This window comes from Saccopteryx leptura, chromosome 3 (assembly GCF_036850995.1).
Source record: "Saccopteryx leptura isolate mSacLep1 chromosome 3, mSacLep1_pri_phased_curated, whole genome shotgun sequence".
NCBI classification, from domain to species: Eukaryota; Metazoa; Chordata; class Mammalia; order Chiroptera; family Emballonuridae; genus Saccopteryx; species Saccopteryx leptura.
In genome coordinates this window covers 244,251,216-244,271,589 of record NC_089505.1, presented here as the reverse complement: position 1 = coordinate 244,271,589, position 20,374 = coordinate 244,251,216, and the positions used below count along the sequence as shown (strand labels likewise).

The 20,374-nt window shown below is 49.7% G+C and overlaps 2 protein-coding genes across 2 annotated transcripts; one reads left to right on the top strand and one right to left on the bottom strand.

Moving 5' to 3' along the window:
* Positions 1 to 1,582: 1,582 nt before the first annotated feature.
* SMYD5 (SMYD family member 5) lies at positions 1,583 to 15,976 on the top strand. The gene is made up of 13 exons (XM_066377977.1): positions 1,583 to 1,724; positions 7,233 to 7,341; positions 8,090 to 8,229; positions 8,961 to 9,082; positions 9,487 to 9,556; positions 10,158 to 10,262; positions 11,179 to 11,241; positions 11,466 to 11,536; positions 11,828 to 11,934; positions 12,324 to 12,380; positions 13,184 to 13,278; positions 14,359 to 14,429; positions 14,524 to 15,976. Exons 1-13 carry the CDS (start codon positions 1,629 to 1,631, stop codon positions 14,660 to 14,662), a joined length of 1,245 nt encoding a protein of 414 aa, XP_066234074.1. The 5' UTR covers positions 1,583 to 1,628; the 3' UTR covers positions 14,663 to 15,976.
* A 438-nt stretch (positions 15,977 to 16,414) lies between these two features.
* PRADC1 (protease associated domain containing 1) lies at positions 16,415 to 20,364 on the bottom strand. Its single transcript, XM_066377978.1, has 5 exons — positions 20,212 to 20,364; positions 18,246 to 18,346; positions 17,618 to 17,727; positions 17,196 to 17,363; positions 16,415 to 16,970 (listed from the first exon to the last, which is right to left on the bottom strand). Exons 1-5 carry the CDS (start codon positions 20,276 to 20,278, stop codon positions 16,850 to 16,852), a joined length of 567 nt encoding a protein of 188 aa, XP_066234075.1. The 5' UTR covers positions 20,279 to 20,364; the 3' UTR covers positions 16,415 to 16,849.
* Positions 20,365 to 20,374: the final 10 nt, after the last annotated feature.

Here is a 20,374-nt window from a genome sequence, read left to right as displayed (position 1 = left end):
TTACTGAACTTCTGAGCCTTTTTTCTTCACCTGTGTAATGAGTGTGTTGATACTTTAGACTTCCTAGGACTAAGATGATGTCTGTAAAGCACTGACAGTACGCTAAGCCCGGTGCTAAGTATGCAGCAACTATTAAGGCTTATAGGCCCCCTTCACTTGGGAGAGTGGTGCCTGTCTCAGCCATAGCTTCTCCAGGGATTAATCTTTTCCTGGCCTGGCTGTGGAGGAGAGAGGGCCTCCTTGAATCAATGTCTGGGCATAGAAGACTCTTCCCCAACAGAAATGGTAAAGTTGACAGTAAAAAGGAGAGAAGGGTGGTCCATTTTGTCCACTTGTCCTCACAGGGTTCCCCAGAGTTTTCTTGTTTTGTCTGAACTGTTAACACTCTCAGAAGGAGCTCAGGCCCAGCTGCCTCCTTGAAGCAGATACTCCACCCTGACCACCATCTTTCTTTCTAGCTATTCTAGCTACCCTCCCCCCCACCTCATTTTTATATAGACTAGAGAAATTTGGCACTGCCTTTCGCAAGGTTGACATTTTATCATAAACTCTGCTGTATTTTCACAGGGCATTATTTATCCCTCTTCACGATTCTGACTCATGGTTGGTTTAGCTCTAAGAAGCCTAACTTCCCCAGTGAGGACGGCCACCAGCACTTCCCAAGCTGATTTCGCTGGGTGCTGAGGTGAGCAGGTGAAAGGAGGTCTGCCCTGCCACCTGGTGGTGAAAGAGGGCAAGGCCCCCACTGCTCTCGCGTTTTCCGAGACAGGAAGGTAGGGAGTCGAGTCAGTCTCGGAAAACCACCTGCTTCCCAAGGCGGCAGACCATCCTCTCCTGGACACCAGGCTGCAGGCTTGAGGGAGGCCAAGGTCTGGCTCCAAGAATCCTTCACATTCGTAGGACTGTCTGCCCCGCGCTCAGAGGGCCCACGGAGAAGGGAAATCTTGTGCCGGACTTTTTGGCGTAAACTAGTCCGTTCCTTTATTTATTTATTTTAAATTTTTTTTTAATTTTATTTTTATTTTAGAGAGGAGATAGAGACAGAGAGAGGTGGGGAGGAGCTGGAAGCATCAACTCCCATATGTGCCTTGACCAGGCAAGCCCAGGGTTTCGAACCGATGACCTCAGCATTTCCAGGTCGACGCTTTATCCACTGTGCCACCACAGGTCAGGCTAGTAGTCCGTTCCTTTAGATTGAGGGTCAGAGAGGGTAAGAGTAACGCTGCCCGCTGCTGTCCTATCCCTCGGCTGCGTCCAAAGACTGCTTTACTCAAGACCGGCCAGTAAAAGGAAACACAAACATGAACTGAGACAGATGCACACATCAAAACTATACATGCACACCGGCTCTGATACCAATACACACTGGCCCCGAAGACAGAGACAGACGCAAAACTGCACAGATGTAAAAGCACAAAGGCAGGCCCAGCTCCACCCAGTCAACAAACCAGTATACCTAAACATAGACCTAAGTGACCCAAATTCGGCTTCACGAGTAAGTAGGTAAACCCTAGCAAGCCAACGGGACCTTCACGTCGGGGGCGGGGCCAGGAGGGGCGGAACCAGGAGGGGCGGGATCTCCCGGGTCCGGTCGGGGTCATGGGTCAGAGGGCGGAGGCGCGCCCAAGATGGCGGCCTCCGTGTGCGACGTGTTCGCCTTCTGCGTGGGCGTGGCGGGCCGGACCCGGGTCCCGGTGGAAGTCCGCTTCGTGAGCAGCTCCAAGGTGAGGCCGGAGACGAGCCCGCCCCATCCGGCCTTGGAGACAGCCCCGTGGGAACCCCATGCCCGGAGCCTAGAGGCTCCGACGCTATGGCTCAGCCCCTGCTCGCGGCCGGGGGGCTCTCTGTCCCCTTGCACAGGCTTCCGGGGCGGTCACGCGGTGTACCCGAGCCTTCAGAATCTCTGTGCGCGCCCCTTTCCCACGAAACCGGGCCGCCAGCGGGCGGCGGTAATGCGGCTGTGTCTGGCAGAGCTGGGGGCGCCTTGGGCCTCCCGACCCTGATGAACAACATTGCTTCTGGGCTCCGGGAGCTGCGGGCGGGGAGGTGTTGAGCACTGGGCACTGAGGTATAAAAAAGCGTGGGTCCTCGGGGACCTTTCTGAGTGAGAGTTGGGTGGGAGTGAGGAAGGGCCTGGGACTGCTAGGGAATTTGGACCAGAGCCTGAAGCCTGTGGGAGCTTTTGAGGGTTTGAACAGGAGAATGATGTGATTTTGTCTTTTTATTAGTTTTTTTTTTTAAGTTCGTTGTAGAAAACAATTGAAAGTGCATGTAAAGAAAAGATAAAAGTCACTTAAAATCCTTTTTTTGTGCAAATGTATTAAAATATAGAAAAGAAAGGCCCTTAGCATGAATAACTCTTAGCAGAACTTACTTTCTCTAAAACAGACTTTTGGCAGGACTTACTTTTCTAAAAAGACTCCCTATTCCTGGCTTTGAGTCTGGTCTCCCAAACTGTGGCCTTGGGCTAGCTTTGCAAGGTTGCAAGTGTTCTCAGAATGTTTCTCCCTGAATTAACCCTATAGATAAACATTGTAAGAAAGCTTGTTTCACTGCTATGTCCTACTGCTATGCTTCCTCTCCTCCCCATTCCTCAATCAGTATGTAATTTTGTCTTTAAAAGCCAGCCCCAAACTGTGTTCGCCGCCGCATTGATTTGAACGACTTAGGTCTCCATGCGGTCGCTCAGCCGGGTTAATAAAGATTTCTTAATTTGGCTTCTTGATTGTGTGTTTGGCAAGATGTCTATTTCTCACTGTTCCAATACAACAATATGTGTATTAAAATCATAATTTTAGAAACTGCGTTTTGATACTGCAGTAAATCTATACCAATAAACCTTTTTCTGTGTATTCATTTTTAAGAGCTAAAAAATAGTTTTAGTTTATTTCATGGGAGGGTTGCAGTTTCCTCAACCAACTATTTCTTTATGGGCCCTTATGTTGTGTCTTATTTTTAATCCCTGTGGTCAGAGATCTGGGAGCTCATTTTCTGGGTGCATATCCTTTTCTCCAGCACTATTTTCTTTTCTAGTTATCTTTGCCAGTTGATATGTGCAAAATGGTATTGCTTTGTTCTCATTTACATCTCTGTTTATTAGTGAGGTTGAATATTCTGTGCAGGGCCTGTATGTATCCTTAGTTCTTGCCCCTCCTGCTGTCAGCATCTTCATACTTATCCAGTTGCCCAACCCAACTTTCATTGTCCTCATATTTCTTTTTTTAATTTTTGTTTATTGATTTTAAAGAGGAAGGCAGAGAAAGAGAAACATTGATTTGTTGTTCCACTTTTTTATGCATTCATTGGTTGATTTTTTTTTTTTTTTTGTATTTTTCTGAAGCTGGAAACGAGGAGAGACAGTCATACAGACTCCCGCATGCGCCGGACCGGGATCCACCCGGCACGCCCACCATGGGGCGATGCTCTGCCCACCAGGGGGCGATGCTCTGCCCCTCGGGGCATCGCTCTGCTGCGACCAGAGCCACTCGAGCTCCTGGGGCAGAGGCCAAGGAGCCATCCGCAGTGCCCGGGCCATCTTTGCTCCAATGGAGCCTTGGCTGTGGGAGGGGAAGAGAGAGACAGAGAGGAAGAAGAGGAGGGGAGTGGAGAAGCAAATGGGCGCTTCTCCTATGTGTCCTGGCCGGGAATCGAACCCAGGTCCCCCGCACGCCAGGCTGACGCTCTACCGCTGAGCCAACCGGCCAGGGCCCATTGGTTGATTCTTGTATGTACCCTGATTGGTTGATTCTTATATGTACCCCAACTGGGGAATTGAACCCGCAACCTTGATGTGTTGGAACAGTGTTCTAACCAGCTGAGCTAACTGGCCAGTGTTGCCCTCTTTTCATACAAGGGACACCTGGAGCGTTCCTCTCCATGAATGGAAAGTTAACTTTCTTACATCTCAGCCTCAGCTGCTCACGTCTCCATCTTCACCCCAGGGCCTCTAGTACTTACAGATTGATGGTGTCTCAGTTGCATCACTCCTGGCATGGAAAAATTTTCACCTTTACCATCACTTAGCTCTCTGTCTCACATCCCCTTTCTTTCTTCACTTCTTCTGTCTCTCTTCATTACTTCAGCCCATCTGCTTGCCTAATTGTCCTGTCCCATCCTTCTATCAGAACCTAGGCCCTGGAAGAATGAGCTGGCTGCCCACTCCATGACTACACCTACTGTGCTGCCTGAGAAAATCACATGCCTACCCAGACTTAGTGACTAGGTAGATTATCATGGGCTCTTTGCATCTATATTCATCAAACGAGATTGGTTTGTGATTTTTATTTTGTGTCATTTCCCCAGTTTACCACATCAGTTATGCTTATTTTTTAGTAAAAATGGAGAACAATTTTCTCTGTTATTAAATAGTTTAAATAGTATGAGAAATATTTGGTTTGACAGAGCTGGCTCATAAAATCACATAGACTATGGGCCTCAAGTCGGGTGGTTCTGAGCACTTTATTGCTACTATAGGTACTGTATTGGCAGGAATTCTTTTTAAACATTTACCAATTATTATGCCAGGGACATGACCAATCACAACAGAAACCTGATCAAATACAGTGATGCCAACCAGCATGCCATACTGGTGCATGGTGCATATCAGCCACAAAATAGCACTGCTTATTAGTCTGTATGGGCTTTATTGCTCTTAAGTTCAGCTTTGGCAATTTATATCTTTTGTAAAGTCATTCATTTAAAAAAGGTTTTTAAATTTACTACATAGTCTTAGAGTTTTGTGCAATCTTTTTCATAAAACTTACTTTTCAAATTGGAAATATATTTGCATAGTTTGTGCCTTTTACATTCAGGTTCAGTCCCCTCCAAGCTTCTTAGAAATATGAATTAGAGCCTTTTCTTGAAACACTTTCTTTTTTTGTTTTTTTTTATTAACCCATTTTTAATGTTGCCTTATACATTTTTAAAATAATTTTTGTTAGGATTGTACTCTGGATGGTCAGGAGGCATGAGGATGTACATGAACGTTCGTACTACTCGAAGGGTTAAGTGAGAGGTGGGGAGGCAGAGAGAAGAGAGACAGACTCCAGCATGTGCCCTTCCGGGATCCACCCAGCAAGCCCTTTACGGGGTGATGGCTGCCCATCTGGGGCTGCTGCTCCATTGCTCAGCAACTGAGCTATTTCAGTGCCCGAGGTGAGGCCATGGAGCCATCAGCACCTGGGGCCAACTTGCTAGAACCATTGGAGCTGGTCTAGCGGGAGGGGAAGTGAGAGGGGGTAGAGGGGTAGAGAAGCAGATGGTCACTTCTCCTGTGTGCCAGACAGGGATTTGAACCCAGGATCTTCATAGGCTGTGCTGACACTCTACCGCTGAGCCAAGCAGCCAGGGCCTTGAACCACTTTTGTGTGTTTTGGGATGAATGGTTTTGTAGAGGAACAGCTCTACTAGTTTTCACTTTATTTTGATTACTAAATATTTTCTATATTTGGTTCTCAAGAAAGAAATATTTATCTAATATTGAGATTTGAGATTGTCAGAGATAATGTTCATGTCTTTTTGTCCCATAGCAGAAGGCCAAGTTTTTATTTTGCTAGATTGAGTCCCAGGGGTTGCAGGGCATAGAGCAGTGGTAGCCAACCTGGTCCCTACCGCCCACTAGTGGGCATTCCAGCTTTCATTGTGGGTGGTAGCGGAGCAACCAAAGTATAAATAAAAAGATTTAACTATAGTAAGTTGTTTTATAAAGATTTATTCTGCCAAACTTAGCGAAAATCCGACATAAAGTACTTGGTAAGTAATTATTATATGCTTTAACTTGCTGTAACTCTGCTTTATAAATTTTATAAAGTAAAGTTACTCCCCTACTTTATAAATCACCATTACTGTAGAACCGGTGGGCGGTTAGAAAATTTTACTACTAACAGAGATACAAAAGTGGGCGGTAGGTATAAAAAGGTTGACTACCCCTGGCGTAGAGGCTCGTTTGCTGGAAAACAACCAAAGTGCACCTATGGCTTTGTGCAGTGGTGTTCCAGTGGCCTCACTCTACCGTTAGAGCTCTGGGAGCTGTTCAGAGGGTTCAGATTTGGGGCTCATGGGTTACTGAGTGCCTGTCCTGGTCTACACTTCCCTGCTGCTTTGATTTTGGGAGGTGCCCCTGTCTAGCCAGAGCTCCATTGCTAGAAGAAAACAGGGTGCTACCCATGAAACCACATGACAAGACATTTCACTGCTGTGCTGATCATTTTTCTGTCCCTTTTTGTGATAGTTCAGTGTTTGCAAGGTCAGCACCTCCTTCTCAAGTAAACAGTGGGAGTAAGTGCCTGGTAGTGCCAATAACTTCTCTAGGTTCTAAAGCTGTCTTCTGATTCCCTTTGCACTTCTGAGAGATGGCAATTCAGCAGCTGTCTTCACATCTTCTGTGAAAACTAGGGTGCTTTAGACCAACATTTCTCACTTTAACTGCATGTGAATCACCTGGACATCTTGCTAAGGTAGGGCCCGAGATTCTGCATTTCTAACAGTCTCCCAGCTGATGTCTACAGCCAGCCCATCCACTCACTTTGAGTCGTAAGGAGCTAGAGCTCGTGAGGCACATTCACCTGTGCTGTCACTGCATCCTGGAAACTACCTGGTTGATACTAAATACACTTTTCTGTGGGGAAACATCCAAATAACTGAAGCAATGGTCAAAGGTTCACAGCAAATAAACATTAGGATTGGGGTTAAGATTAGTCATTCCTTTTCAGAGTAACCCCTGAGAAGTGTCAGGTGCTAGGAACTATGCCAGGTGCTGTGAGTATCACTTGACCAGGGAAGTAGGGTACATGCCCTCCCGCAAAGCTAGACCTCCTAACTGGGGTAGAATTTCTTTGCAGCCATTAGCAGCAGCAGCACTGCCAGCAGAAGGGACATGTGGGTGACTCAGAGAAGGCTGCCCTGCTTTATCAGCTCCTGGTACAGGAGGCCCTATAGGCTATGAGTTTGGCCCTTCTCTGGCCATTCTAAAAATTCTCCTGCAGGTGGTCTGAGGTGGCTGACATCCCAGGCCCTCTGTTCTGAACAAGGTGAACAAAGTACAACTGAAAGGTCAGAGCTGCATTTTCAGAGGAGGCAGCTCTGGGAGTGCTGACCATGCTCCATGAACCCTCCAGAGGCAGAGGCCTGCTGAGAGGCAACATATGGGGGTGAGGCTAGGTGGCCCTCCGGGAGCCTTGAAACTATCCTATGTCTCTTCTAATGGCCGTCCTGTTCCTTCTCTGTTCTCTTAGGGAAAGGGGCTATTTGCCACACAACTGATCCGGAAGGGGGAGATCATCTTTGTAGAACGGCCCCTGGTGGCTGCACAGTTTCTCTGGAATGCACTTTATCACTACCGAGGTGAGCACATCTCTCCTGCTCCTCAAGGCTGCTGGGCCCCACTGCCCTTGTGCAGGGAGGAGAGCTGCATATATCCCTGCTGGCAATGTCTCTGGGACTCTAAGCGGAAAGGCTCTTCTGTTGGAGAACTGCCCCGGAGAACTATACCTCTGTGAGATCTCAGGCTGTCTGCGACTGTGAGCCTATAGGAAAGAGGCTCTTCTGAAGTGCTCCCTGGTGGAGGACTGTCACTCAGGTGGAACTCAGTCTAGCCTCATAGTATAAGGGACTGGACGTCTTGATGAAGGGTTCTGTGCCAAAGTGGAGCCCGCTACCAAGAGGTGGCCGCATGCCCCTTGGTGAAAAAAGGCTGTGTTGGTGATCAGAAGCCAGCCACATCCTTTTTCCCCATACTTTTCTTAGGCCACAGAGAAGCTGTGGAAGGTGGATCAATTTCTTTCAGAATGTGGAGAAAGCCTAATCTGGGGAAGGGAGGGGAGCCCCACAAACTAAGTCCCATTGAGAAGCAGGGTGATTGTAACAGGAAGGATGGGGACTTCAGAGAGGGAAGAGGGAATCATCTACCTTTGACTGCATGTGAAATTCATTCATTCCTCTCATTCTTCACCATATTCATTTACTCACTTCCCAAACATTTCAAGCACCTATTATGTATTTGGTACTATTCTAGCCCTGGGGATACTGCTGTGAAAAGGACAAATGTGGCCTCTGTTCTCAAGACACTGTCATTTCCGGCTTTCTCCTTCAGCCTGTGCCCACTGTCTGCGGGCACTGGAGAAGGCAGAGGAGAATGCCCGGAGGCTGACTGGGAAACCCGGCCAGGTGCTGCCTCACCCTGAGCTGTGCACTGTGCGCAAGGACCTTCACCAGAACTGTCCCCACTGCCAGGTGAGTGTCCTTGGGGAGTGTCCCTGAAATGGACTGATGGGAGAAACTGTAGTTGAAGTCCTCTTTGCAGAGACAGAGCAAAAATGGACCTGGTGCCTGACCTGTGGTGGCGCAGTGGATAAAGCGTCGACCTGGAAATGTTGAGGTCGCCGGTTCGAAGCCCTGGGCTTGCCTGGTCAAGGCACATATGGGAGTTGATGCTTCCAGCTCCTCCCCCCTTCTCTCTCTCCTCTCTGTCTCTCTCTCTCCCTCTCTCTCTCTCCTCTCTAAAAAATGAATAAATAAAAATTAAAAAAAAAAAAAAAAAGATTTCACTCCTTTAAAAAAAAAAAAAAAAATGGACCTGGTCATGGCCCTTGAGGAATAAGACATTGTAGGATAAGACATTGAAAAGGTTTGCTACTGTTCCAGTTTTGTCATCCCTGTTCCAGTCGTCCCATTGTCTGGAAAATAGGATGGTTGGTAACTTGCCCTCTTCCTAAGAGCCTGGTGGGGGCTTTCCCGCTATGTGCTATGTTGTTTTTCTGTCCCATGGATTTATAAGCCTCAGTGAGTAGCCACCCCCTCACATGCCCTTTTATAAGCCTCAGTTAGTAGGCACCCCTGGAGCACTGTGTGCTTTCTTATGCCCCAGTGCTGCTGCTCTACTGCTCAGGGGCCGTTTGTGGAAGGAATGCAGTTAGAGGAGGCGAGTACCATATGGGACATCTGACCTCCACCCGCTCCAACAGGTGATGTACTGCAGTGCAGAATGTCGGCTAGCAGCTGCTGACCAATACCATCGCGTCCTGTGCCCCGGCCCCTCCCAGGATGACCCGTTGCATCCTCTCAATAAGCTTCAGGAGGCATGGAGGTAGGTGGCATTTCATCTAATTTTATCTTTATCCCTACCTTCCTTCCTGCCTCACTGCCTGCCTGCCTGGGCTCAACAGGTGCAGCCATTTTTTTAAACTTACCGTCCCCCCAAGATTTCCCCCACCCCTTATTCTTAGGGTTAAACAGAAGTCACACCATCCAGCCCCCTGCCATTAGTTTGAGCTGCCAGTCCCACTATCCTCAGCATTTTGCACACTCACAAGAAGAGCCCCATTAAGCCCACAGGAATGTACAGTCCTGTGCAAGTCCTTGCTGATGGCTTTCTCTCTGGTTATAAATGAGGTTCATAGGAAGGATTCTTTGTAGCAATCAGACTGGACTTCCTTAAAATCAGCTACTTGGGAGGAACTTTCTCAGCTAAACCTTTTTCTTTCTCCCCAGGAGTATTCACTACCCCCCTGAGACTGCCAGCATCATGTTGATGGCCCGGATGGTGGCCACAGTGAAGCAGGTGAGCCCACATGACCCTTTTAGGAAAGCTGATTCTGGCCTCATTCAACCCTTGGCCTCAGTTTTCTCCTTACCTCTAGATCCTGGCTTGGATGCAGAGTTCCTCCGGGGCTTTCCAAAGGATAGCTTCTTACTATGTAAATCTTAGAAGTCATGAACCATAAATCTAATGGGGGTATGGGGGCTCATCTTGCCTGTAGTCTTTGACCTTTGAAAGGATTTCTTATGCAACAGCAATCCATTTGATTTGTAAGCACTGCTTTTTTAGGATTATGTCTCTGACATAAAGCAAGAGAAGCCATACTAACCCCTTCTATGAAAATATTGTTGCTTCTCGGCCTTATTCTGCTGTTTTTCCAAGTGTTGTTGAATTGGCTAGATTAGCCCCAGTTGGGGAGATGGTTAGGAGGAAGTCCCTAGTCAGTGGAAGGATCTACCTCCAGGCTCGGGTGAGATGGTATTTCTCTCATGGAGGGGCTTTAGAACACAGGCTACCCTTCTCACAGGGGTGACAGTAAGAATGTGGGTGTCTGTCAGTCCATGTGTGCATATTCATGCACAGGTATTTCTGAATGTGACCCTGAAACATTTGTTCACTGCAGGCTAAGGATAAGGATCGTTGGATCAGGCTCTTCTCCCAGTTCTGTAATAAAACAGCCAATGAGGAGGAGGAAATTGTCCATAAACTCTTGGGGGACAAATTCAAGGTTGGTCTCCTGTAACCCTTCTTCCCCAATAGCCTGGGATATTCTTTTTTTTTTTTTTTTTTTTTACAGAGGAGAGGGAGAGACAGAGAGAGAGAAGGGGGGAGGAGCTGGAAGCATCAACTCCCATATGTGCCTTGACCAGGCAAGCCCAGGGTTTCGAACCGGCAACCTCAGCATTTCCAGGTCGACGCTTTGTCCACTGCGCCACCACAGGTCATAGCCTGGGATATTCTGTGGCTTCCTGAGGGGAGCTCTACATTTGGTCCCTTCCCTGCCAAAAATCTGTTCGAGGACTTACATTCCTCCCGCCATTTGCCTGGGAAGTGGGGTGATGACAAAGGAAGGAGGGGTGCCCTGATAGGAAAAGCAGGACCTCATGAGAGGACAGTGGTGGGCAAATCAGGTATAATGAAAAATGGAGAGGTGGGGGTCCACAGGGTCAGGGAGCAGTGTGGAACAGGAGAATTTCAGCTGCCAGTGTACTGAGTGCCCTCTCCCAACCAAAGAATTACAAATTCTCACAGAGGAGAGCAGATTTCCCGCAGGGGCTGCCTGCAGGTGGAAGCAGATGTGTGAAAGGCATCTGGAGGGGGCCTTCCTGCACTGAATTCTGGGAGTTAGGCTGGTCTGCAGGCTAGTTAGGGGAGCCTGCAGGGTGGTGGTGAGGACAGATGTTCTAACCATGCTTCCGCAGCCCTGCTGGTATGAACACTAGAAGATAGGGAGGGATATGGGGTTTACCACTGAGTTGAAGGATGTTGGGAGATAAAGACTGTGTGGTCTTCCTTTGCCCCCAGGAAAAGCTCAGTCTACAGAGCTGGCCCTTTTCCTTCCTCATAGGGCGTTCTGGGCCCTGCCTGGGTGCTAATGGGAAGTCCTCATAGATGCATGTCTGTACCTGTTTTTCCTAAACCAGGGCCAGCTGGAACTGCTTCGGAGACTCTTCACGGAGGCCCTTTATGAAGAAGCACTCAGCCAGGTGAGTGTGAGGTGGGTAGGACCAGTGTCCTCCACAGTCACTCCAGCCAGCTCTCTAGCAGCAACTGGTTCAGCATCTTCTACTGGGGCAGCCAAGCCACAGCTGACTTAGTTTTCTGGAGTTGGGATGGGACTGACTCACAGAAGACCTTCTGAACTGAGTTGTATCAGGAAAAAAAGCAAGGGGCTATAACCTGAGTTCTCATTTTTCTTTCTTCTTGACAGTGGTTCACTCCAGATGGATTCCGATCTCTATTTGCTCTTGTTGGGACCAATGGTCAAGGAATTGGGACCAGGTTAGGAAACAGTCTTCTAGCTATATTAGATGTGTCTCTTAGGGCTCTACTGGGAAATTGAGGAAGGTAGTCACGGCTCCTTTCCAGATGAGGGTGGGGCAGGGTGTGACTTTGGTCAGAGTGCTAGACTACACACAGTAATGGGGATCAGACTGAGCTAGGAGTCTGCTCCTCTTGGGAGCCTTGGTCTGCTGGGGAAGACAGGGTCCCCACCCTGTAACTTGCCTGGAGGTGGAGAGCCCTGGGAGCTAGGCCTGCTGCTCTCTAACCACGGTTGCTTGGGACCCCCAGCTCCCTGAGTCAGTGGGTCCACGCCTGTGATGCTCTCGAGCTGAAGCTTCAGGACCGCGAGCAGCTGGATGCTTTCATTGACCAGCTGTACAAGGACATCGAGGCAGGTTGGTGAGATGGAGACCCCCCCCCAGTCCCATGGTGGATACAGTCTTCCCTCAGGAACCTCCAAGTTAATGGTGGGAGACATAATCCTATGTTCCTATGGGAAGCTTCAAATCTGTCCAAGGGACACACAGATGAGAAATGGCCGTTAAATCCTCACACTCACTTGGCAGAGGCTTGATGCTGGTGGTGGGAGACTGCTGGACAAATAGAATACAATCATTTATATAAAAGCAAGGCTTCAGAGGTTTAAGTTCAGGTGAAATGGTAGGGATCGGGTACATTAGTGTTGTGGGGTGGCAGGACAGTGAGGAAGTATCTTTCCTTATAAACCTAGTTTCCTTTTCCCTGTAAAATGGGTAGACTAACATCTGCATGTTACTTCTTACAGCAACTGGCGAGTTTCTTAACTGTGAAGGATCAGGCCTCTTTGTGCTTCAGAGCTGCTGTGAGTCCTGGCATTGAGGAGGGTGGCCGTGTAGTTGCAGTTCATCTTTTGGTTTGCCCCTTCTAAATTGAGAGGGTGGAGTCTGGAAGTGGGGTTAAATCTGAGCTTCCTTGGCGATTCTTCTGGTTGGTTTTGGTCCATCAGTTTTTCATTCATTCCTGCACTGGACTGCTGGTTCCTTGAATTTATACATATATAAAACTTTCCAAGTGGGCCAGGCCCTCTGCCTGGCAGGGCATTGAGCTCTGATTCTCTCAAAAGGTGCATGAGCTGTGCACCTCCACTGCCCTGTGAAATTTGGCAGGGAAGTGTGAGGACCTGGGCCCTCTGGACCTGCCCTCAGGGAGCAGGCAGTCCCCACCTGCTAGGAAGTAGAGTCAGCTCAGACTATTATCTCTTCTAGATTTCAGCCTCCCAGCCTCTGGCTTCCTTACTGCAAACCCCTCTTCCCAGGTTCCATCCAGAGCCACTCTGCCCTCCCAAACTAGGCTCTCAGAGGGCTTGGCTCAGCTGTTACCAATAAATGTCCAGTAATAGACAGGACTGAGTGAGTGGTCTGGCATGGGCAGCCCTTTCATAGCCCTGCCCCTCTGTGAGACACTGGGAACACAACGTGGAATCAAGGTGACCAGTGAGGAGGAAAATGGGCAGGCACGGACGGTGGGAGAGGGAGTGGTGTGGGCATGCATTCGTGTCTGCTTTATGCTCTTCAGGAAAGGGCCCTGGACAGGGAGTGCTCTGCAGAGTTGGGGCTGTTATTTGTATTAGTTAGCTTTTCTCATTAGCTGCCTCTCATGACTCAGGCAACCACAGCTGTGTCCCCAATGCAGAGACTTCCTTCCCAGAAAACAACTTCCTTTTGCATGTCACTGCCCTGGAGGATATTCAGCCAGGAGAGGTGAGAGGGCTGGGAGCTGTGGGGAGTATAGGGGTGGGCAGTGGGCCTTGTAAGTTTTCTCTAGAGATTGGGACCAGCAGTGGCTAGGGCCCCAAGTTCAGGCTTTGAGTTGAATCCGCCATACATCAGAGCATGTCTTTCTGCCTATGAAAATGCTCTAAGCCCACCCCACTTTAAAAAATAACTCCAGGAGGCCTCAGAGCAGTTTTTGAGAGATAGCTCTGTGCCAGGTTCTTGTCCCCAGACACCTTGTTTTATTATTATTATTATTATTATTATTGATAGAGAAACTGATTTGTTGTTCCACTTATTTATGCATTCATTGGTTGATTCTTATATGTGCCTTGACTGGGAATTGAACCTGCAACCTTGGCATATGGGTACCACATTCTAACCAACTGAGCTACCTGGCTAGGATCCCCAGCCACCTTTTGGTTAACTAATCTACAGGGTTTTGTTTTTTTTTTTTAATTTATTCATTTTGGATGGCGGGGGGAGAAAGGGGAAAAGGAGCAGGAAGCATGAACTCATAGTTGCTTCTGTTTGTGCTTTGACTGGGCAAGCCTGGGGCTTCAAACCTGTGACTTCAGCATTTCAGGTTGACTATCCCCTTCGCCACCACAGGTCAGGCTAAGCTGCAGATTCTAAGAAAGCAGGAGATAGCTCTTTGTGGCTTGGGCTATGGGGAGCTAGTGTGGGTTTGGGGTCTTGGCAGCACAAAGCCTGGTTGAATCGTCTTCCAGGGCAGGTAGCATCACACCAAGATAATTTCTGAACGAAGATAGCCACTGACCTTAGCCCTTAATGCCTCTAACCATGGCCTGAGGCCAAGGCCAACTGCAGTCCCCTCTTTGCCTCAAATGACCTGCTTGTTAGGTGACCTCAGGTTGTTAAAGCCTCTTAGAGATCTGCTTGCTGAGAGCACAGGGGAATGGGTCAGGGCTGCTCACACCTTCATAGAAGGGCAGCTCAGGCCTTTGGGGACGGGGCAGAAGGTGGGGATAGGGTAGTGGTTGGTGAGGCCCTCATCCCATTTAATAGAGAGCACAGACTGTCGGTCCCCACTTCTCTGCCCTCCAGGAAATCTGCATCAGCTACTTAGACTGCTGTCAGCGGGAGCGCAGCCGCCACAGCCGCCACAAGATCCTCAGGTGCCAGCTAGGGGAGTGGCGGGCAGCTGGGCTCGGGTCCTGCATCTCAGTGGCTGTCTGACTTTTCACTCTCACCACCCTCTACCCCCTGCAGGGAGAACTATCTATTTGTCTGTTCCTGCCCCAAATGCCTGGCAGAGGCTGATGAACCCAATGTGACCTCAGAAGAAGACGAAGAGGAGGAGGGAGAGCCAGAAGACGCAGAGCTAGGAGATGAGATGACTGATGTGTGATGTCACCCTGCCTGGAAGGGGCCCTCCCCAAGACTGTCAGAAAAGGGGGCCTCCCCTCAGAGAAGAGGCTGGAAGGAACTCTTCACCCCCATTGCCTGCTTCACCCCTTTTCTAGCTCTGTTTTTGCCAGAGGGTAGGACAGAGGCTGGACCCTAGGCCCTCCACCCCCCTCCAGACTTCATGCCCTGGACACTGCTGCTGAGTGGCTCAGGTTCCGTGCTGTCACTGAGCCTTTCAGAATTGGCCTCTCCTGAAGTACTCCACTCCAGAGTATGAGCAGCTGGAACCAAGGTCAGGGTCTACCAGTGTATCTTCTCCTTTGGCCCCATGGCTATGCCTACCCACCCATTGGAGGCTTCGCCCCTCTCTACTTGCTGTAGAGGGGCAACAAAATGGCAATCTGAGAACAGCCTTACTTTATTGAAGGAGAGAGGTGAGTTGCCCTCACCTTCTTCCCCACCTTCCACTGTTGTAGCTCATAAGGCAACTGCCTGACTACTACTAGCACACTGAGGGGGGCAGATAGGGGGAACTGGGCCTCCAGAGCACTTTCCCTAAGACTCTGCCAGGGAACACTGAACCGGGGGAAACTACCTCCCTCTCCCCACCTTCCCATTCCCACCACGTGGACATCTGGGGGAGTGGAGATTAACCCCTCCCCTGAGCTCCACAATCTCTGTATCTTGTGCCTTGCCTTTCAGGCCCTGGCACAGTGGCTGATTCCATGGGGTATAAAAAGGTCTCTGCCTCCCTCAGGAGGGACATGTGAGGGATCATCACCCCTTCCTCATACCCTTTTCCCATCAAGGACTCTGGCAGCATGGCTAGACCTGGGGAAGGGGGGGGGGCGGGGTGACAGGCCTGTCTGTGTTCCTTAGGAGCTCTAAGTTAATGTCGAGGGGCTCTCTTGGCTTCAATCTCCATCGTTAGGGTCTCCACAGGAACAACAAAGTCTTCCAGAAACCGAGAGGAGCTGGGCTAGATACTCAGGAGATCAGCCCTGACTGTGTCCCCTTATGTCTAAATTAGCACTACCCCCCTCAGTCTTAGGTTGGGTGCTGTGGGAATTATAACCCATCACTCACAGTTCCTTTCTGCCTACCTTCCCCAAGGGGTCTTCCACATCCCCCTGCCAAGGGGTCCCGGGAAGGCCGGTGCCTGTCCCTCGGGCCCTTCCCTAGATTATGAGCCAGGTGGAACCTGCCTATCTGGGCTGCTGGACTCATTCCTTCACTGCTTCACTGCAGCCAGGATCCCCTCCCACCACCTCCTGCCCACTGTTCTCAATAAAATGAGTGGTGACAGGCCTCTGAAGGAGTGCTTGGTGGAGAATGACTTGACAAGCTGCCAGAGCACGCAGCAGTCGTGTGGGTGGTGAAAAGGCGCATAGGATAGACCTGGTAATGGCAGTAAGTGGGAGTGCTAGCTCCTTAGTTTGGGCTCATCTCTGGTCTCATCTACACTCTGCTGTGCTAATATTTTAAAGCCCTAGAGCAAGGATCCACTGTGGTGAAGTATGGATTCCCAGCACCAAGATGAGCCTTCTCCCCAGGGAAGTAAGGCTCCTAAGATCTTAAGCAGGAGGCTGAGTTGAATCCAAGATTAGCAGTCTGAGCAGTAGTCCTAAAGGATCTTAGGTCATTTATTGTCTTTGGGTCTCAATTTCCTCCCCTCAACACAAAGGCATGGGACCAGAATAGTGATTTTGAAGGCCTCTCCCACCCATGTGCTCTTACTCTAAAACACAGTTGCAACCCTGATGAGAGGCTTTATTGCTAAAATGTCAGTGAAGATTTAAGTCCCCAAATACTAGCTCCTTAAACCACTCCAGCAGCTGCTGTGAAGGACACTGTGAGGATACCCTGGGTGGGGGAGGCTTCAGTCAGGTGGGATGTGACAGGTCACAGATGGCTCTCAGGCTACCTGTCTTTAGCCCCTTTAGTGCCAGATTCTAGCCAATTAGCCCTGGGCCATGATGGGTCTTACATCTTCCCATAGCATGAAATACCCTTAGGGACCCTGGGGAAGAGGAAACAGTGGCATGGCTTCCCTTAGCCTAGCCAAAGCCCAAGCCTTTTTCCTCTCCCTGGCTCCACCTTCCCCAAATGTTATCTCAATGTCTCAAATTCCTGGATTTCCACTCCCCAGCCCAGAGTTGCTTATGGCTGGAAGGTAGAACCAACTCTTCTACCAGAAGGTCCAGGGCGGTTGCAGCAGCTCAAAGGTGGGGATGCTGGTCACATTGACTGGGATGGAAATGATGGCCCACGGCAGTCCATGCTGTTCCAGGGAGCGGCGGATCATGTAGCTGTGAGGGCATGAAGAAAAGTGGTGATGGTCACTTTCTCAGCACCCCATCATGCCCGACTGTCCCCACCACTCTGGGAGTTCCAGAGCCCAAGGACATTTCTGGCCCTCCACCTGGGGCACCCCAAGATGAGGCTTGCGGGAAGGGACTGGTGATTGCCCTTGACCTCCCCAAGTCATGGCACCCAGCCTGGCGCCAACACAGCCAGAGACAAGGAGCCCTCACCCATCTCGGCCGAGCAGAAAGAGGGCAGGGATGTCAGCTGTGCGCTGGGTACTGTCCTGGATCATCTCCACGTAGAAGCTGTCATTGTCAACTGCATTGTCGGAGATGATCACTGCCCGCCCACCGTGCTCCTGCACCACCCTGGTCTTGGAGAGGAAGGAACAGCCCCTGGAAGAGATCAAAGGAGAGGCAAGGCCTTAGCTCCCCCTCCCCCAAGCCATCACCTAGGAGCATGAAAGAAGGACCATGGGTAATTTTTAATAAAGGCTCATAAATAAATGGCCAAAAGGCATGGATAATCTTTAAGACCCTTAAAATAATAAATTATTTAAAAACAATTTCAAAGGACCACCACCACCATTGATCTTAAAATCTACCCTATTCTTGCCCTCCCCTTGTGCCAGTGCCTGTCCGCTCCTCACCCCCTCTCCACCAGAGCAATCTGGTCCTGGATGAAGAAACCGTTGCTGAGTTCTCCACAGGCCTCTGAAGGTTCCGCGGGGACAAGGTGAATCTGCTCATACCTTGTGTGCTGAAGAACATTTAGATAGATCAGACTGTGAGAAGAGGCATCTACTTTAGGATTGGGCTGATATCCCACCCTATCAGTTCCTCACAAAATGTAAAGGAAAGGTGTGGAGAGGTTTTTTGAGTGCTGGGCACTTGATTCTCACAAAGGTTTATCTAGTCATCCTTACCTCTTTCCACAGGATAAGCAGCGGAGTTGGTATAGACCCAGAGAGAGGAAGTAACTTGCCTTAAGTCACATTATGAAGAGGCAGAACTAGCAGAACCCTTGGTTTTTCACTATTTCATTTTCCCAAAGATAGCTGGTCCCTCTATGGTGCCCAGGTCTGTATGATACCTAGGGAAGTAGCTGGGAGCCCTTCCATCCTGCACTGCAGCCCCTAGAGGGCAGAGTTGTATTCTGTTCCCTTCCCTGTCCCAGCACTCAGGTACTGGTTGAAAGGATGAGAGGGATTAACACTTCAGTTTAGTGGAAAGAAGATGGTAACAGGATCAGAGAGGAGGGAGCCTCCCTCGACTTACAAAGATACCACCAAAGTCCTTTGCAGGTGTAGCTGTGAAAATGTATCGAATGTCTCCAGGACTCAGCACTTGAAAGTACAAATAATCATGTATGCGTAAGCCTGAAAAAGAAAGAGTACAGGTGAGAAAGCTCCATGAACCCTGTGTCTTCAACTAGGCTGTCTATAGTCTGGGCCTCGGGCCCCAGCTTCAGCCAAGCGGATTCTCCAGCTGGGTGGAATAGAGGGTCCCTTTCCCAGGGAGGATAGAGTTGATGCAGAGTTAGCAATCCCTGAAATTTATAAATGCTGCTGCTTACAAAGGTGAGCCAGGAAGGCTAATAGCTCTAGTGTCATCTTCGAGGATTAATCTATCTTTGCTCTGAAGTGGACCTGAAAGGTACAAGGTGGAGATGTGGTAGTCTGGGTAGAAAACAATTCTCACTAAAATGTAAAAGTTGACTCTCCCGTCTCACTGCTATCTTCCTAGTCCACCACTATCATTTCTTGTCCTGACTGACTGGTTCATCTTCCTCCATTCTTTTTTGTGTGTGTGACAGAGAGAGGGACAGACAGGAAGGGAGAGGGATGAGAAGCATCAATTCTTTGTTGCAGCACCTTAGTTGTTCATTGATTGCTTTCTCATATGTGCTTTGACCAGGGGGCTACAGCAGACCGAGAGACCCCTTGCTCAAGCCAGTGACCTTGGGTTCAAGCTGGTGAGCTGTTCTCAAACCAGATGAGCCCGCGCTCAAGCCAGCAACCTCAGGGTTTCGAACCTGGGTCCTCTGCATCCCAGTCTGACACTCTATCCATGCACCACCACCTGGTCAGGCCATCCTCCTCCATTCTTGCTCCCTAAGGTCTATTCCCAAACAACAACTAAGGATCTTTTTTAAGTGAGAAGAGGGGAGACAGACAAAACTCCCACATGTGCCCTGACCAGGATCCACCTGGTAACCCCCGGCTGGGGCCAATGCTCAAACCAGTCAAGCCACCGGCTGTGAGAGAAAGAGAAGAGGTAGAGAGCAGATGGTTACTTCTCATGTGTGCCCTGACTGGGGATCAAACCTGGAACATCTGCGTGCTGGGCCATTGCTCAATCCACTGATCCAACTGGCTAGGGCCCAAGGATCTCCTTAAAACATCTTAAAGCAAATATGATCATGTCACCCCTCTCATGGCTTCAATACCCATCAACAGCTTACCTTTGGACTTAAAATCTAAACTATGGCCTGAAAGGCCCTCCTCCATCTGGCCTTTGGCTGCTACTCCAACCTTATCTCCTTCCTCTGCTCAAGTTACACTAGTTCCTTCACTTCCCTGTGTGCCAGGGTTGGGACTGATTGTGCCTTTAGTTGGCCTTGTCTACTGCCCAAATCATAGCCACCATGTAGAGCTCACATGCCTTGGCACTGGGCTAGGCATCCTTTTATCCTGAGAATGAGGGCTTGCCATCAGATACAGATACACTTCCAGGAAGCCTTCCCACTAAACTCTCCCTCCACCCCCATCGTTGCCTGGCTTTTGCATCTGTTGATATTTGTAAATTAAGCGTGGTATACATATGAGTACAGCTGTTTATATTTCTCTGCTCTTACAGGTGCAAACAGGTTGTCTGTGTACGTATGTGCTTGTGTGTGAGCCCACGTGTAGGAATGTGTGTTCCTGTATGTGTGTGAGTGCTCACATACGTATCACCAACATGTAGGATCTCTAGTTGTTCCTTGCTCCTCCTCTTGGTCGCTCACTGAGCCACCTGGGTGGGCATTAGTGGGGGTAGAGGGAAAGTCTTGCTTCAACGTGGGGAGATGAGGCTCAGAGCCCACCCTTAGGCCGCGTCTAGCTCAAGTTCCGGAGGAGCAGCACCTACCCACTCCAGCACGGGCGAACTCGCCGGTTTCCAAGGTGACCCATGGCCCCCGGCCCCAGCTGCGCGCAAGCCAGAGGGCCTGCCTGGAAGCACAGCCCCGCCCATTGCCGCTCACCGTGAGTCGCGATGCACGCGGTGAACCAGAGCGCGAGACAACACCAGCTCGCGGCGCCGAGGACCATCTCCAGGGCCCGGTACTGCGCCGCGCTGCCTTCACCCAACCCGCCGCGCGTTGCTATCCGGACTTCAGCCTGACAGCTGCTCCGGCCTCCCGCCCC

Excerpts from the sequence above, each read along its gene's own strand:
- SMYD5 (XM_066377977.1), top strand. The coding sequence starts at position 1,629 with ATGGCGGCCTCCGTGTGCGACGTGTTCGCCTTCTGCGTGGGCGTGGCG. Across the intron at positions 1,725-7,232 it reads GCTTCGTGAGCAGCTCCAAG|GGAAAGGGGCTATTTGCCAC; the intron begins GTGAGGCCGGAG and ends CTGTTCTCTTAG. Across the intron at positions 8,230-8,960 it reads AGAACTGTCCCCACTGCCAG|GTGATGTACTGCAGTGCAGA; the intron begins GTGAGTGTCCTT and ends CCGCTCCAACAG.
- PRADC1 (XM_066377978.1), bottom strand. The coding sequence starts at position 20,278 with ATGGTCCTCGGCGCCGCGAGCTGGTGTTGTCTCGCGCTCTGGTTCACC. Across the intron at positions 18,347-20,211 it reads CGCGTGCATCGCGACTCACG|GCTTACGCATACATGATTAT; the intron begins GTGAGCGGCAAT and ends TTTCTTTTTCAG. Across the intron at positions 17,728-18,245 it reads AGGACTTTGGTGGTATCTTT|CACACAAGGTATGAGCAGAT; the intron begins GTAAGTCGAGGG and ends AATGTTCTTCAG.